Source organism: Fukomys damarensis, unplaced genomic scaffold (genome assembly GCF_012274545.1).
Source record: "Fukomys damarensis isolate Sample0158 unplaced genomic scaffold, DMR_v1.0_HiC HiC_scaffold_14, whole genome shotgun sequence".
Lineage (NCBI taxonomy): Eukaryota > Metazoa > Chordata > Mammalia > Rodentia > Bathyergidae > Fukomys > Fukomys damarensis.
This window is the reverse complement of record NW_022900926.1, coordinates 40,687,105-40,702,822: the sequence shown is the minus strand read 5'-3', so window position 1 is coordinate 40,702,822 and position 15,718 is coordinate 40,687,105. Positions and strand designations below refer to the sequence as shown.

Here is a 15,718-nt window from a genome sequence, read left to right as displayed (position 1 = left end):
ATTTTGTTTTTAGCATTTCCAGAATATTATATGCTTAACATAGAAATCAAAATGAAATAATAATTTGGGAGTATATTTAATTATATTTTAACATGTATAAATGTATTTAATGCTATCTAGTTTTCAATTATGGTAGCTAGCATCTTACATTAATAATTCTTAAAAATATAAATCTGTTATTAACAATTAACATATTTATTAATCATTAATGTTTCTCTCCATTATCATCATTTCTTGAGTACAAAAAAAATTTTGTCACCTCCAGAAATCTGATCTCAACAAGCATTACCACACCTTCTCTGACTAAATTTACTTGCACAATTTGCATTGTATTGGACATGAAATGATCAAATTGGCAAAAAGTATTCCTTTTTTTGGTACTGAGGATTGAACTCAAGTCTTTGTGATTGTGAGGTAGACAGGGGCACCACTGAGCTAAATCCCTAGCCTGCCAGAGGTATTCTTAATAAATCTATATGCAAAAAAATAATGTGACAAGTATGGCTTAATCCAATAATTTATTTCGATATTAGGTCCCCATTGAAAATTATTCCAGAAGTGCTCTCCAACCACCAAAGAAAAATAAAATTATAAAAACGGCTGTAGCATACAGAAATCTCCTGTACACAAAGGCAAGCAGATATACCTGCTGTAAAACTTTAGTATCTGTATCAGTCAGCTTTCCCCTCACAGGACACAATATCCAATGCCCACAACTTAAAGGAGAAGCTTCATTTGGCTCATGGTTTCAGTGCAAGGTCAGCTGGCTCTAAGAAACATCATGGAGAAGGACATGGCTGAACAAAGATGCTTAGTTCATGGCTTCCAGGAATCAGAACAGGGGTACATCACCAAGGAAGAAGGGGCCAGGAGCCATTTATGGTACCCAAAGTCATGCCCATGACCCATACCTGAAGAGTAGGACACCAATCCCTTGGGTGGCTCCAAAATCAAATTGTCATGGTCAAACTTCACCATCAGATCAACAACTAAAAATAAGATTATTTGGTAACTTCTCTGAAATCAAAATAGTAAAAAATTATTCTATTACAGAAACTGTATAAAAAGTAAGAAATGGCAAGTATATTCATATACATTAAAAAATAAAAACAGATAGTCAAAGAAAACTCCAGAGAAGGACCACAGGGAAGGGAGAAATTCTCTTACCTACCTCTGGTTGGATATATTACTTATTCATAAATGACTAAAAGTGGAAAGTCAATATCACACTTATACTATACTATACTATGTTACTTTCAATTTGTAGCATATATTTAGATTACATCTAAATTGAAGGCACAGGAAACCACATACAATTACCATATGACATTATGAATTTAGGTATCTTCATGTACAAGCACCTTTAAAAACAGTTTCAGGCTGTGGATTTAGCTCAGTGGTTCTTCCGCCTGCCTCGCAAGCACAAGGACCAGAGTTCAATCCCCAGTACAAAACGAACAAAAAACCGGTTTCACACAATTATCCAAATTTGGTGAATGCCAATTAGCCTGTGCAGTCTGCATCCGTCTGTGGTCACCAGCCCAGGAAAGCAGCAACTCAAAGAAGGCTGCTTCACATGTATTTAAGTCTACCTCAACAGAAAAAGAGAAAGGACTCCCAGGAGAAAGGAGGCCAAGACCCAAAGCATGCAATATTATCTTTAACTATCCAAGCAGTAATCTAACTGTCGCACCATCTTCTAGTGGCCCAGTGTTCATTAGTCTCAAAAATTCTGGTTCAAGGGTAAGAAAAAGTATAATTCAAACTGGATTCTTCAGGAAGTAAAATCTGGAGTCTAGTATAAATGTACTTTCCACGCAGACAGCTCCCTGTCTAGAAAGTGTCTTGAGGAGGAACCATAGTAATGCCTGCTCTGTTCAGTCACAACCCCAAGACACACAGTAATTAAGCCCTGTGGCAACTCCAGAACAAGCAGAAAAGAGCTCATCTCTGATTCTTGCACAGTAGCAGCTCCTGTGAGCTGAAGAATGAAATGTTACAATTCTAGCTTCTGAGAAAATAAATTGCTGTGACTATTAGGGGTAAGAGAAAAGAAATGAGGAGTGAAAAAACAAGGAGTACAAACATACTATAACTAAGGGTGTACCACATATTTTATTACAATGTTTTAACTCTGTTTCTCTAATTGATGAATACAGAAAAAGTTTCAAGTATAATTTCTACCTTTCTGGATCTAGGAAATGGCTCTACTCAAATATACAATGAATTTTAAAAATCACTATAGTTTCAAAGGGCTTCATCCCAGCTCACCTTATTTATGCACTGAAACTCTAAATCTCTTAACAATATGAACAACTGGTGCATTTATCAATGACATAAATAAATAATGAAAATGTCCAAAATGGAACATCAAAATTGCTTCTCTAAACCTAATTTTTTATTCCTCCTTTGATGAGTGTGGAAGTATACAGAATAGGTGAGTATGCTATATACTGAACATAATCTCCTCTGATATTACGAATATAACATTAACCTTAATGGGGGATTCTGAGTCTCACAATGAAAGTAAACTGGAGTAATCAAGAAGTAAACAGTACTGCTAAAATTTAAACTTTGTTCAAGGATGGTCTCTATACATGCCCATGACTATAAAGACATCTACAGAGATAATCACGAAGAAGAAATTCTAGCCTTCCTTGCTCTGGGTGATCCAGCTATATCAACACTTTTATCACCATGGAAAGAAGAAACTAAAAAGAACTACAATCATAATTGGCCACATATCACAAAACATTATTTCTGTAACAACAACAACAACAACATTTAAAGCTTGGGTAACAGGGGAAAAAATTCTATCAATGAGAGATATTAATACACTCTGCAAAAGAACTTTTTAGAAATATGGCCCTTGAAAAGTGATGATTTAACTTCACATTAAATCAATGTTACCACCCTGAGAAAAGCCACCCCCTACTCCATATCCACCCATTCATTCGTCAGAAAGACTGTCTTCTAAAAGAAGCTATTAGAACTTATCCTGGACTTCTTGGCTCTAGGGGCACTATGCTATAAATTTCTTTCACTGCCACAGATACCTTTCTAAAATACATCAGTTCACAGGGCTCTTCTATATAGAGTGGTTTGAGGGCTCCTCCCCATCACCAAATCTAATGCCTTATTGATATGATAAGTGGGTTTGGGGTTTAGTTTGGGCCCTTGTCTCTAAAAGGTTTGCCATCACTTATCTAAATAATGAGCAAGGACCTAACAAATAAAACTTGCTGAAATCTTGGTTACTCTAATAGGAGTTAATAGATTCAAAATGAGAAATGGAAGAGCACTGACATACAAGTGGAGATCTTAAGAAAGACTACAAATAAAGTTGGTTTCATTTGACACAGGCCTTGAAGGGATGAACAGAACTTTCCAGGTGTACAATATAGAGGAAGAGCATCAAATCTAAACTACATCAACAAAAGAAGGATATGAAGAATCATGTGTGTTGTATTGTATAAGTATTACTACAAACATATACCTTTCTAATTACTGTACTCTGCTTCTGTAAGAGAGAGAGAGTGAATCTGTACCACAAATACATATCTTATCAGCCCACTTGAATTACAAAGTCATAGGGGAAAATTGTGTTTTAGATTTCTGTGTCCCTTCCCCAAAGGCAATATAAACACATACACTACTAACTGGACTCACCTCTGCCCAGCACCACCTATAAAGCACCACCTGAGAATGGAATTATTATTGTAATTGAAATACCCATTAATCCAACGAGAAATCTTTGTATTTAATGAAAAACAGATATATGCATTAACCAGGTAGAAGTCTTAGATAATTAGGAAACACAGTACTAAGGAAAACAGTCCTATTACTGCAATACCCTTTAACCAATAGTCTCTCATACAGGATGAAGTAAACAAGGTTTGGGGGTGAGCGGCAACACAAATCAGCCAACTGTCAAGGTAAGTCTCTTTCTTTAATATAACAAAACTTAAGAAAGAAACCATTTAGTTTACTACAAAGAAACATTTTAAATGAGCTCATTAAATGCAAATTAAAACAGAAGCATTGAATAAGCACTGGGCTACAATTAAAGGGAGAAGAAACAGCAGGTAAGAAACAATTTTCATTGATCAAAGAACTGAAAGTTAACAGAATAAAGTATTTTGCATTGAAACTGTTTTCATGAATATGAAGCATTTCGAAGGAAGGATAACTTTTTCTTTCTTTTTTCTTTTTGTATTTTTCAAAGAAGCTTTGCAGGTAGGAATGAATTTGCATATCTTAACACAAAGTGCTTTCACTATATCATTTTCAAGCAAAGAAACTATTCCGCTTCAAACAAAAATGCAGGTTTCAATAAAATCCTCAGAAATAGGGCCAAAATTATAAAGGCTATAAGGTCATTTCAGAGCCTTTGGACCCAAAAAGAACTGGATATAATCACTACATAAAATCCGCTATACAAAAGTTTAGTAGAACCTATTTTGTAATATAATTTTACCTTACCATAAACAGAAGCCTTTTGGCACCTAAAGTTGCTTTCATCTAGTTAGCAGGGCAAGTAGCAATACACAGTATGTTCAAATAGAAATATAAATTCAAAGATTTAAAAATGCACTGAATACAAGTTTTCAAAATGTGCAAGCCTTAAATCCATATATGTAGATGTGAGGGCCAATAGTAAAGTGAGTCTGTACATTCAGGATGGCTCCTGTTTTCCTCACTCATATCCCTGGCACTTTGAGCACACAGTAGGCACTCAATCCTTAGAAGTAATTTCTGAATCTAAAGTACAATAAAGGAGAGGCAAGAAGTTTTTATCATCATAAATTCATTTTAATATTAAAATATACTGCTGTACATCTAGCAAGAAAGCAATAATAAAAACATTTGCTGACCAGAGTAAAATGGCCCTTCATCAACACTGTCGGGAAGGGCAAGGCTTCCCACAATAGCTGTGCAGCTTGTACACTGAAAAACACTAAGCACACTAAATGTTCATTTACTGGGGAATATCTGCATAGTTAATATATACTATAAAATAGAAGACCTGGCAGAAATTACCATGTTACAGATCTGCAGATATGTAAGTTCTCCAAAATATACTAAGTTAAACAAGGTATAAAATACGTTCTAGTGATTGTTTTTAACTCAATCAAAAAATCTCTTAAAAGTATGACACTGAATTTGAATTTCATTACTGCAACATTATTGTACACATATCCATGGGCTTTATTGCTGATACTGCCTAAATGAGTAAATCTACAGGGCATATAGAACATTACAAAAATATCATCACTGAAATTCAATTTAAAACACAAGAGTTATACCTTTTTTAAAAGGTGAAATATACTTTTAATAGAGGTGCTAAAGTTACATTTTTCTAAGTTGAATTTTCTTAAGTTTTTCTGTTCTACTTCATATTATCTTCAAGTCCTCCATATCTCGCACAAAGGCACAATTTTTCACTGACTTAAATTATGTTTCTTATCTGCCTGGGTCAGGGCATTTAACATATCAATCATAATCCAAGTGGGAAATGTAAGTACTTTTGAAAGAGTTTCAATCCAAGAAGGAAATCCTCAGTTCTGAGAAAGTAAATGGAAGGTAATTTTATTTATAGTGAGGTAACAGTCACTTCCCTTTACTTCTATTCTGCCAAGAAACCAACCCTTTTTTTTTTTTCTTCAAAAGCCAGGATTTAAATAAAGTCTATGATTTGCATTAAGGAAGGTATAGCATTTAGGGAGAGCATGCAAAAGACCAGATCCTCTACAGCACTCCTTCCTAAACTTAGCAGAAAAAGCAACCCCTACATAGACATGCCTGTGTAGTTTGATTTCTAACTGATCACTGTTGTAAAACTATAATGTCTTTCCTTTCCAGCTCCAAAATGTTGTCACAAAAACATAAAACCCATTACTCTAGGGCATCCTTTCAACTGTTTTCACTTTCACCTACCTACTCTGAGCACTGTTCAACCCACCTAAGTCCAAATCTGGCAATTCAGATTTGTACTGACATGTGGCCCATAACAGGATTAGACAAGGAAACTACAGTTGTTGAATGAGATAACCTACTATACATTGTTCACAGGGTTTTTATAAAGAAAGTACTGTTCATGGGGATTTTGTTATTTATACTGTATATGCTATGCTTATCTGCAATATGAAAGATAACAGCTTGAACAAGAGAATCATTTTTAAAATTCACTTTACTCCACACTATTGCCAGCAATTGATTTGTCTCATCATCAGATCCCAAATATCATACTTCTTCCTTCTTAGAAGCAGAATTCCAAATAAAACCACCTAAATATATTTCATCACAATAATGTTATTATTTATTACATAATAACTTGTACAAAGTGATAATTTCTGTATCTTAAATTCATGTCTTTATATATCTTTATAATTTGTTTCTCTTAAAGATATCCCTGTGCTTTATTAAGTTGAATTAAAATAAAACATAATTGTAATTAAACTAAGGTACAGACTATTATTTTCCTATATATTAGAACATTGACTGAAAATTCTCTATTTGGTTCACTGATTCAGTCCACATTTGTATTTACAGGTGAATTTTATGTAAATGTCACCTAAAAGGTTCAATAAGATTCATAAATATTTATATTTTTTCTTAATTCGATAACTTTCAAGTCATTCGCCAAAAAATCAGAAAGGCAAAAAAAGTTGGATAACATCCCTAGCTTTTATCATTGTTGCAAAGACAATGTTAGTTAATTGGCATGATTTATATGTGAAGAATTTTCTATTAGCTTCATAAATAAAACAGACTGAAGTGTTTTCAGAGCATAAAACACGTATTTTATAAATCTGCTTCCCATCCCATCTTTCATCTGGTCAGACCACATATGACTTCAAATGTGCTTGTTGCAATCCAAAGTGTTTTACAAGTGACACAAGTAATAATTTCCAAACAAGTTCACCAAATCTGCCACATATAAACTGGAGCAAATCCCCGCAATAATGAAGCTTCAAAACAGTAATGTTTTGTAAACATACTGTTCTTTCCCTCTAAATTTAAGGACAACCCCTAAAGTAACTTTTTGTAATAACCCTGAAAGAGAGGCCCTTCGTTAGTCTTCAGTTTTTATAGCAAGCAACTCTAATAGCCACTTACAAAGTTTTATTCACAAAACTGCATATAGGTATAAAAGCCAAGAGATTTAATCATTGCTATTATTTATTATTATTTCATCTCAGATCTTCATTGTGGGATTTAAAAGTAGAGATCCGAAGGAACTAGAAATTAAAATCTGGAGGAATTTCTTCCACCCCAATACTCATCAGGTACTTTCCACCAAAGGGTAATGCTTCGCCAGAGCCTCCTTAAAGAGTCCTACAGAAAATGAATCAGGACAGCCTACCCGTCCCCTTCAAGAAGTTGAGAGAGGAAGTCTGAGCGAGAAACAGACCTTAGAGGTGCCGCACACCGTTCTACTGTTCTGACTGATGGTGCGCCAGACCGAGGGACTGGCGAGGCGGGATGGGGGTGGGGGAACGGGACACCCCAGTGTCTTCAGTGGGAGACCTGTTATGCTACGGGTGGGGACTGAAAACACACAGTTGGGCTCCTGAACACCCACGAGGCCGGCGACGCTGGGCCGGTGTCCACCGTGGAAGCGAGGAGCAGGGCGCAGAACGGCGCGGTCACTTTCACCCTGTCACTGACAGACCGCACTGGCCGGTACTCGTAGGTCCCACTTGTGCGCCATACCTGGGCCCGGGGCGGCGCAGAGGCTGTACCTGGCAGGCACCCACGTACCTATCATGGTCACTGGGGAAGTGGCAGCTGCTGGGCAAGCAGGGGACTACGCGCGCACCGGCGCCAGCCAGGGCTTCCCACCAGGGGCTCTCGCGGGTTAAATCATCTAGGCCTCCCCTCCCTCACGCCAGAGACGTAACGCGCACGCGCAAACGGCCAGCACCAGGTGATCTGTTGGGAGTCGTAGTTTTGGTCAGTAGTTTCTCCTCCCGCCAAGGGCCGCATACCGGCCTTTCCGGATTAAAATCCAGGAAACATACGTCACGGGCGGGCGGTGCTACTGGCCCGTAGTGTTGACAAGTCGCTTAGCAACCGGGAGGTTTACCTTTGGGAGCTTGTAGCAGCTTTACAGACTATCGGGCCCTCCTACCGCCCCTCCCCTCCCTAACTCCCTTCACCTAGGAGCTGCCAAACATCTGGATCTACCTGGGCACTACGAGGGGTTGAATTTCTACCAGTAAGGCACCTTTTTACATTTTTTCCCGACCTCTTGCTCACATCCGAAAAGCCCACTGAATTCTTTTACTACACTTTTTATGAGAACAAGGCATTTTCTAGGAAGATGGTGGCAGAAAAAGAGACCCTCAGCTTAAACAAATGCCCAGACAAGATGCCGAAGAGGACCAAGCTGCTGACACAACAGCCGCTCCCGGTGCACCAGCCTCACTCCTTGGTTTCTGAGGGCTTCACAGTCAAAGCCATGATGAGAAATTCAGTCGTAAGTGATCTTCTTCAATTGAAAGCACTCGGTCCAAATCAGGGTACACGAAATTGTAGAGTTAGCTGGCTCTAGGATGGATTCCAAACCAATGTCCTGGGTAGTATTAGCCCAAAATGGCCGTGTCTCTTGGCCACTAGCAGAAGAGACCCAACAGAAAAATGTACTCTACCCATTTATAATCATCTTCCTGATAACCCATGGTTTCTAGACCACTCTAGGTTACACTTAGGATCTTCTTTCCTTATTGATGCCCAAACTATCCCCACTCGGCAAAAGGTCTTATAGAAGGCGAGTTCTTAGAAAATTCTTGCAAAATTTAACATGAGCTGATAAAAAAAAAAACGAGGAATTTAGAATTTCCCTAAAAAGTCTTATAAAAAGATATTAGCCTGTTAGTATATTGAAGGCAACTTAATGTGATAATTATTTCTGAATACACTTTTAATATACATTTCAAACAATCGAAGCTTTAGCTCTAGTACCTCTATTAAAACAATTCATATTTCATTATTTGAATGAAAAAATAAAATATCTCAAGACCATTGGGAGAAAAAAGATTCAAAATGCATAACAAATGATTACATGCATGATAATTTTTAAAAGCCATCCTATTTGTTAAATAGCTTTGAATTTGATATGCCAAACTGAGTTAGCACCTGTCGGGAAAATGAGACATAAAATAACAAATGCAGCTTACAAATTTGTATAATTTACACCCTGGGATGATTTAACTTATTATATGGCAATTTATTATGTTAAATTAATAGTGTTATTTTCCAGTTCGATATTATTTGTTTTATTTATGTGTTTCAAACCTAATTATAGTCTTGTTAAGCCACTTAAAAATTTGTAAATGAACCAGATTACCTAGTCCAGGTTCCTATGTAGCTGCACATATTTTGCAACACGTGTCATTGATTTACAGTAGTTAAAATACTTAAAGATAGACTGAAAATGTTTGCTGATGGTAACTGCTGTCTTCCTCATGAAAGTTATGTGAAAAAGTTATTTTAGGAGTCAAGACAATTCATTTATCAGCAATATAGAATAACATAATTATTCAGTTTAATCAATCCAATTTTTTATCTACATAATATTTATGATTATAATTTTGGTGTTTTCAAATTTTTATATGACATCTCAAATACTTTTTAAAAGTCATATTTTTCTCTTTTTTCCCCAAATCTATGATTGTATATTCTTACATCATGTTTCCATTGCCTTACTCAAAGTGATGGATCTTCAAAATCAGGTATTTGAATATTCTGCCTTACGTAAATATGCTTACAAGACTTAAAATATTGATTATGAAGCAATCTTTTATAAACAATTTAAGGTAATTTTGCTTTCTCTTTCCAATTTTAATGCAAAATCTTTTAATGGCAACACTTGTCTCTCTACTGGAATCTTCAAAATAGGACAATCTACTTTTTCACTTCACTAAGCAATAATTGTAATTCTTAGATGCAAATATTATTTATCCGTTTTGTCAAAAACTCTTTATTCTTCTTTTTTTTTTGTACTCACTATTTGCTAAGAATAGTTCTAGGGATGTGGGATGAGCAAAACAAATTCCCTGTCTTTAGCACTCCACAGTAAATCCACTACACCAAAAAGAAAGTCTTTATGAAAGAAAAACAATATTGTTTATAAAAAATAACTGAAATGGTACAGGAAATAAAAAGCTTATTTTTCATATACAACATTTACATTTTACTGTTTTTTTCAGCAGTGTAGACTTTCATAATTATGTAAAGTGTAGCTATCACTGTCTTTCTGAAAGTGTATTTCTAAACAGAATATATAACATCAATTTGCAGCTTTTTAAAATTACCTCCATTTCCCAACTCTCCCAACCATTTTTTCCAGTATTAGGGCCCACTTTTATTCCTTTTTTCCAAACCTAGCTAATTACATAAACTATTATTACAAAGCTCTTCCACTGAAAACATGTAGAAATATACCCTAAGGTGTATACAGAGTCAAGATATTTCTTTGAGAGTACTATACTCATATAAATAAATAAACTTAATTATCAACACATTTGTTCAGATAGATTGTGAAAGCAGAAATCTTTAAGCAATCATAATGATAAATGTAAGCAGATTATAGATATTCTTTAGTCATATAGATAATTTCTATAAATATTTGTTGCCTTTTATATGGAAATAAGCAATCGTGAAAACCCTGAAATCAGAGAATATTGAAATTCATGTTATAATATTTGTCTATAAAGAATTAAACAAGATATATAACTTGAAGATTTCATCATTCATTTTCCCTCGACTCTAGAGGAAACTCCTAAGCCCCATACCTAACTTACTAGGAAAGGGGCTAAGAATCCCATGTAGTTCCTGAAGAGTGTAATCTTCAATATCTACTTCAGGCAGGGGGAGAGAAAAATCAGTATCCTGTAAGAGGCAAGAAGAAATGAAGAGCAAGCAGCTTCTGAGGGCATATCCCAGAAGTTGCCCTTATTACTTCTGCTTAAATCCATTGCCAAAACTTAATGGCCACAATGAGTTCCCAGCACAGCTGGGAATGTAGTCTCTAACTAGTAGTTCTGTGTCTGGCTCAAACTTGGAGTGTTTTATTATTGTAGTAAAGGGAAGAAAAGGCATTGGGGATAATTAGAAGTGCCTAACATCAGTGCTAAATATGCTATATTGTACGAAAAGAAAAGGAGAGGGACAAGTAAAATAATATAGTACAAATAAATACAAATCTATGGCTAGGCTTGCGAATACTTATACAATCCAGTGAATGGAATCAAATTGCAATAACTTGATAGAGATCCTCAGTACCCTTTTTTCTAGATTTGGAAAATATCCAAACTGGTCTCTAGATTCCACTCACCAATCTATAATCAGCAAACTTATATTAGCTTTTCCAGTACAAATTTGTACTCATCACTATTCAAAGTTTTTGAAACTCCCCAACTCTTACAGAAAATAACGATAATTCTCCTATGGTGCCAGCAAAGCCTTCTATGACCTAATCTAGTCTGTGTTTCCAATTTCACCTTCCACTATTTTCATTTGCTTTAGCCAAGCTAAACCCCAGGGGCAGGGGAGTGTAAATCTGCATGTTTATGATTTTCTTATGTTGTTCCATTTACTTGAATGGTACTTTTCTCTGTATATCTGTATACACACATTTATTCTATCATTAGGTAACAAATATCTGCTCATCTCTGGCTATTTGCCAAGCCCTATTTATTAAAGCTAGTGTTCTGTCAGAGACAGAACAAACACTGTAAAGAATCTTACATTCTTGTGCCCAGCAAAATGCCAAATACTTTAATAACTCTCCCAAAGTCTGCCTTTCTGTAACCCAAGATAAAAAGTTATTTTTCTTTCATTGTTCTCTATTTTATGTTATGGTTGGTTCTGCTCATATTTTATCTCCTTATGAAGAGAACAGAAATCCACTTTAATTATTCTTATTTAAATTTTGCCCAAAAGCAACAGTAGTTAGTAAACATTTATTGAATGTAGGAAAGCAATTCTACCCTTCCTTATTATACTCTGCCTCTTTCTTCTTGCAATAATTCACTTCTGTCTCTAGTTTAAAATTTTTGAATTCCTCAGGCCAATTTAGGATACAGAGGATCATGGCATTCCTTGCCTGAAACTCTCAGACGGTTCCTTTTGCTAAAAATAAAATCTCAAGTTCTCACAGTCCTTAAAACCTGAAATGATCTGGCTACTACTACTTTTTATGGATGTACATAAGAACTTTCTCCTTCACTTGTCTAGTATCATCAGCAGTGTCTTTGGTGTTCCTTGATACATCAAGTCTGCTTCTATATCTGCCCTCCAGTTCCCACTGCCTAAAAGGCAAACACCATCTCGTGATGCTTCAAATATTTGTTTAAAAAAATTATTTTTCAGTGAGGCCTATCCTGACAAACCTATTAAAATTTCAAGGTCTTAAAAATCCCCACAATTCCTGCTCCAGTACTCTCATCTTTCTTCTCTGATACTTTTGCCTGTAATATAAATTTAGTTTGAACCTGTGTTTTGTTCTAGAGAGTAAACTTCTTAAGGCCTGGAAATTTAGCTTTCAATCACTGAAGCTCCCGTTCAGGAAATATTTCTGGAACTCAGTATGTGCTATTTTTCTCATTGTGGTCAAAATAATTAATGAATGACTTATTTTATACTATATTTAAATGACTAGTATCTTCAAGGAAAGTGCAAATGATGTTACATAAATGTTAAATGTAGAAATAAAAATAATTTTCAGATGCCCTATACAATAATTTTATTGACTTATAAAAGTTATACATGGTCATTTTAAAAATTTAGACTGGTTTGGTTTAGAAATGCTTTAACCTTTCTAATATAGGGAATATTTTAGTCTTTATTTCTCTAGTCTTGTAATTTCAATATTTCTTTTAAAGGGTTGTTTTCACCTTAAATCATTTTGGTTTAGGAAGTAAAGTAGGTATTCTAATTTATCTTCCCAAATGGCAAGAGAGTTACATGATCCTTTATATTTAATTTGGAATTTCTATTGAACTGAAATGATTTATCAGTGCTCTATATCAAAGTATCCAACTGTTATTAATATCACATTAATTCTTTAATAAGATGTTTTTTTTTATTAAAATGAGTACTACTCAGCTGCATAAAATGAGAAACTAGAGACATTTATAGCTAAGTGGATGCACATTGAGGACATACTCTTAAGTGAACTTAATAGGACACATGTGTATAAATACCAAATAGTTTCTCTGGTGTGAAAAATTAAAAGTGTAAATTAGAATCAAAATGTAAAATTGATACTTTACAATAGGTAAAAGTATCTAAAGGTGTAAGGAAAGTGGGAGGAGTAGGGGAAAGCTAAGAAGGGAAGAGAAAAAATAAGAGAAAAGCAAAAAATGGAAACAAAGTCTCTGTAAATAGGGAAAGGTATAAGGGGCGAAGGAAGGGCAGGGGAACAGGGAAAAATAAGAACTAATGATATATCATGTAAAGGTACAAGATCCCAATGATAAATGTAACTGTATTGTATACCTAAAATGTACCAATAAAGAAAAAAGGGAAAATATATATATATTGACTTTTCCACCAGTCCTTTGGAAAGGCAAGCAGATTATATTTTCCACTTACCATATATATCTTAGACAATTTTGTACTAAGTACAGACATATATTAAATTGCAGAACAGGGAAAAGAACCTAGAATTCTGTTTGTTTTTTTTTTCTTGATTCAGAGTAGTCCTGCCTTGTAAACATGTTTAACACTTAGCTGATGCATTATATGCATACAGAAAATGCATACATACTAAGTGAATCATTGTTGTTAAATCAAGGTTACTTGTGTCACCTGCACCCTGGCAGAAAGTATCATCAACATCACAAAACCTGTCAGTCCCTTTCTCCCCTATTCAAACACATCACCAAACTCACTTTATCTTACTTTTTCTAACAACAACTGCAGTTGTTCTTTTAATCTGGTTTCTTTCATCAAAATGAAGTTTGTGAGATTCACCCACATTGTTACATACAATTGTTGTTGTAAATAAAACCCTCATATTTATTCCTGAACAATATTTTTGTATGTGACTATATTACAATATATTTATCTGTTCCTCTCCTGATGAATATTTGTGTGATTTCCAATTTAGGACTGTTGTAAACAGTGTTTTGAGAGCATAGATATAAATGTCCAAGGATATATATCTGAAGTGGAATTGCAGGGCCCTAACGTATGCTTATAATAGGATTTTAGTAAATATATCAAAATTGATTTTTCAAATTTAACTTTTATCTAGCTCTATGTGCTACTTACTCTATGGTTTCGGCAGTAACGATATTTTCCTTGTTTGGTATTTTAAGTATACCAATGAATATATAGCATTACTTCCTTGTGGCTATAATATGAATTTTTACTGTGACTAATGAGGTTGAAAACGTTTTTTAATGTATCTGCTGGTCATTTGAATATGCTCTTTAATAAAATATCTTTGCAGTATTTTAGGTGTTTATAAATATAAATATAAAACTATATTTGACATATTTACTTGTGGTACTTTTTCATATTCTATTTTAAATAATATGTGGTATTTATCAAGTACATGTATTACAAGTACAATTTTCCACAATGAGTTTCTTTTTTATTCTGTATGATGATTTTCATCTCTCTTTTTAAAATATATACATTGTGAGGAGAAAATGATTGTCCCAAACACACAGTATATTTTTTAAACGTGTTTCTCAAACATTTTCAACTGACTCACACTGAAATAAATATGCATGAAGTTATGAGACTTTGTAAGTAAATTGGAGTGATCAGAAATAAAATATAACAAATAATAATGAAATAATGAAATAAAATATACTTAAAGTAAAAAGCCTGGGTAAAGAATAGGAGAATCAATTTTGTCATTTAAAAGGGTCAGTGTATTCATTGATTGATGTTCAGATTTAATTCTGAGCTTCTTGGCATCAGATGCTGAAAGGCGAACATTTTATACTTCTCATTATCACAAAAGAAGCCTATCAGTCCCTGCAGGGAATTGAACTTTCTCTACACTGAGTTCTCAGAAAAATTGATCATGTAGCATTTTAAGCACATACAACACACTATAGCTACAATTTTACTATATAGCTATAATTTTACTTCTTAAAACTACATACATACAATTTTACTTCTTAAAAGAAATAAAGTAGCAAATTTCATCCATAAGAGATTTAAGAGGGTCAAGTACATAATATTAAAACGTATCTTGGTGAATTTTATTTTGCATAAGATTAAATTGATAGAATATGTATATGTAGCCTTTTGGTGGTCCAATTTGATTTGGACATAGAATTTATAATACCCACAGGAGTGTGTAGATTGTGTATTTTTAAAATTCTGGTTCTCCATTTATTTTATAATAAGAGCAAGGTAACTGCTATTTGAGTAAGTCAGCAAAAGGAAATCTGTGATACTATGAGAGCACAAAGCTGGATGGACCTGCAGGAAGCTGGCTCTGGGAAGGCATCCAAGAGGGAGCCATGTTTAGTGAAATGTAACAGATGAGGAGGAAGGGGAAGTGTAAAGGCCAAGACAGAGACACCAGGCTGCCTAGCCATTTGACTCTGAGGCTTTATTTTCAGCACTCTTAAAATAATTATTCCGTTCATTATATGCATGTTTAACATTCCATAATTCGTACATTTTTTGTTGAATATATATTATATATACAGATATATATATATATATATATATATACATTCTG

The 15,718-nt window shown here is 34.5% G+C and overlaps 2 protein-coding genes across 7 annotated transcripts in view; one reads left to right on the top strand and one right to left on the bottom strand.

Annotated features, from left to right (window-relative positions):
• The window catches only part of Prkn (parkin RBR E3 ubiquitin protein ligase), a 1,339,037-nt gene extending 1,331,147 nt beyond the window's left edge, over positions 1-7,890 (bottom strand). Inside the window, exon 1 of one of the 2 annotated variants that reach the window (XM_033763332.1) lies at positions 7,717-7,890. In XM_033763332.1, coding sequence (XP_033619223.1) covers positions 7,717-7,771 — 55 coding nt within the window. In that variant the 5' untranslated portion in view covers positions 7,772-7,890. The remainder of the gene's footprint in view (positions 1-7,716) is intronic. The other variant, XM_033763333.1, reaches the window with a different exon arrangement.
• A 7-nt stretch (positions 7,891-7,897) lies between these two features.
• Positions 7,898-15,718, top strand: part of Pacrg (parkin coregulated) — a 543,806-nt gene continuing 535,985 nt past the window's right edge. For 3 of the 5 annotated variants that reach the window (XM_010605897.2, XM_010605901.2, XM_033763335.1), the window contains exon 1: positions 7,898-8,482. In XM_010605897.2, coding sequence (XP_010604199.1) covers positions 8,327-8,482 — 156 coding nt within the window. In that variant the 5' untranslated portion in view covers positions 7,898-8,326. The remainder of the gene's footprint in view (positions 8,483-15,718) is intronic. The other 2 variants (XM_010605899.3, XM_010605898.3) reach the window with 2 other exon arrangements.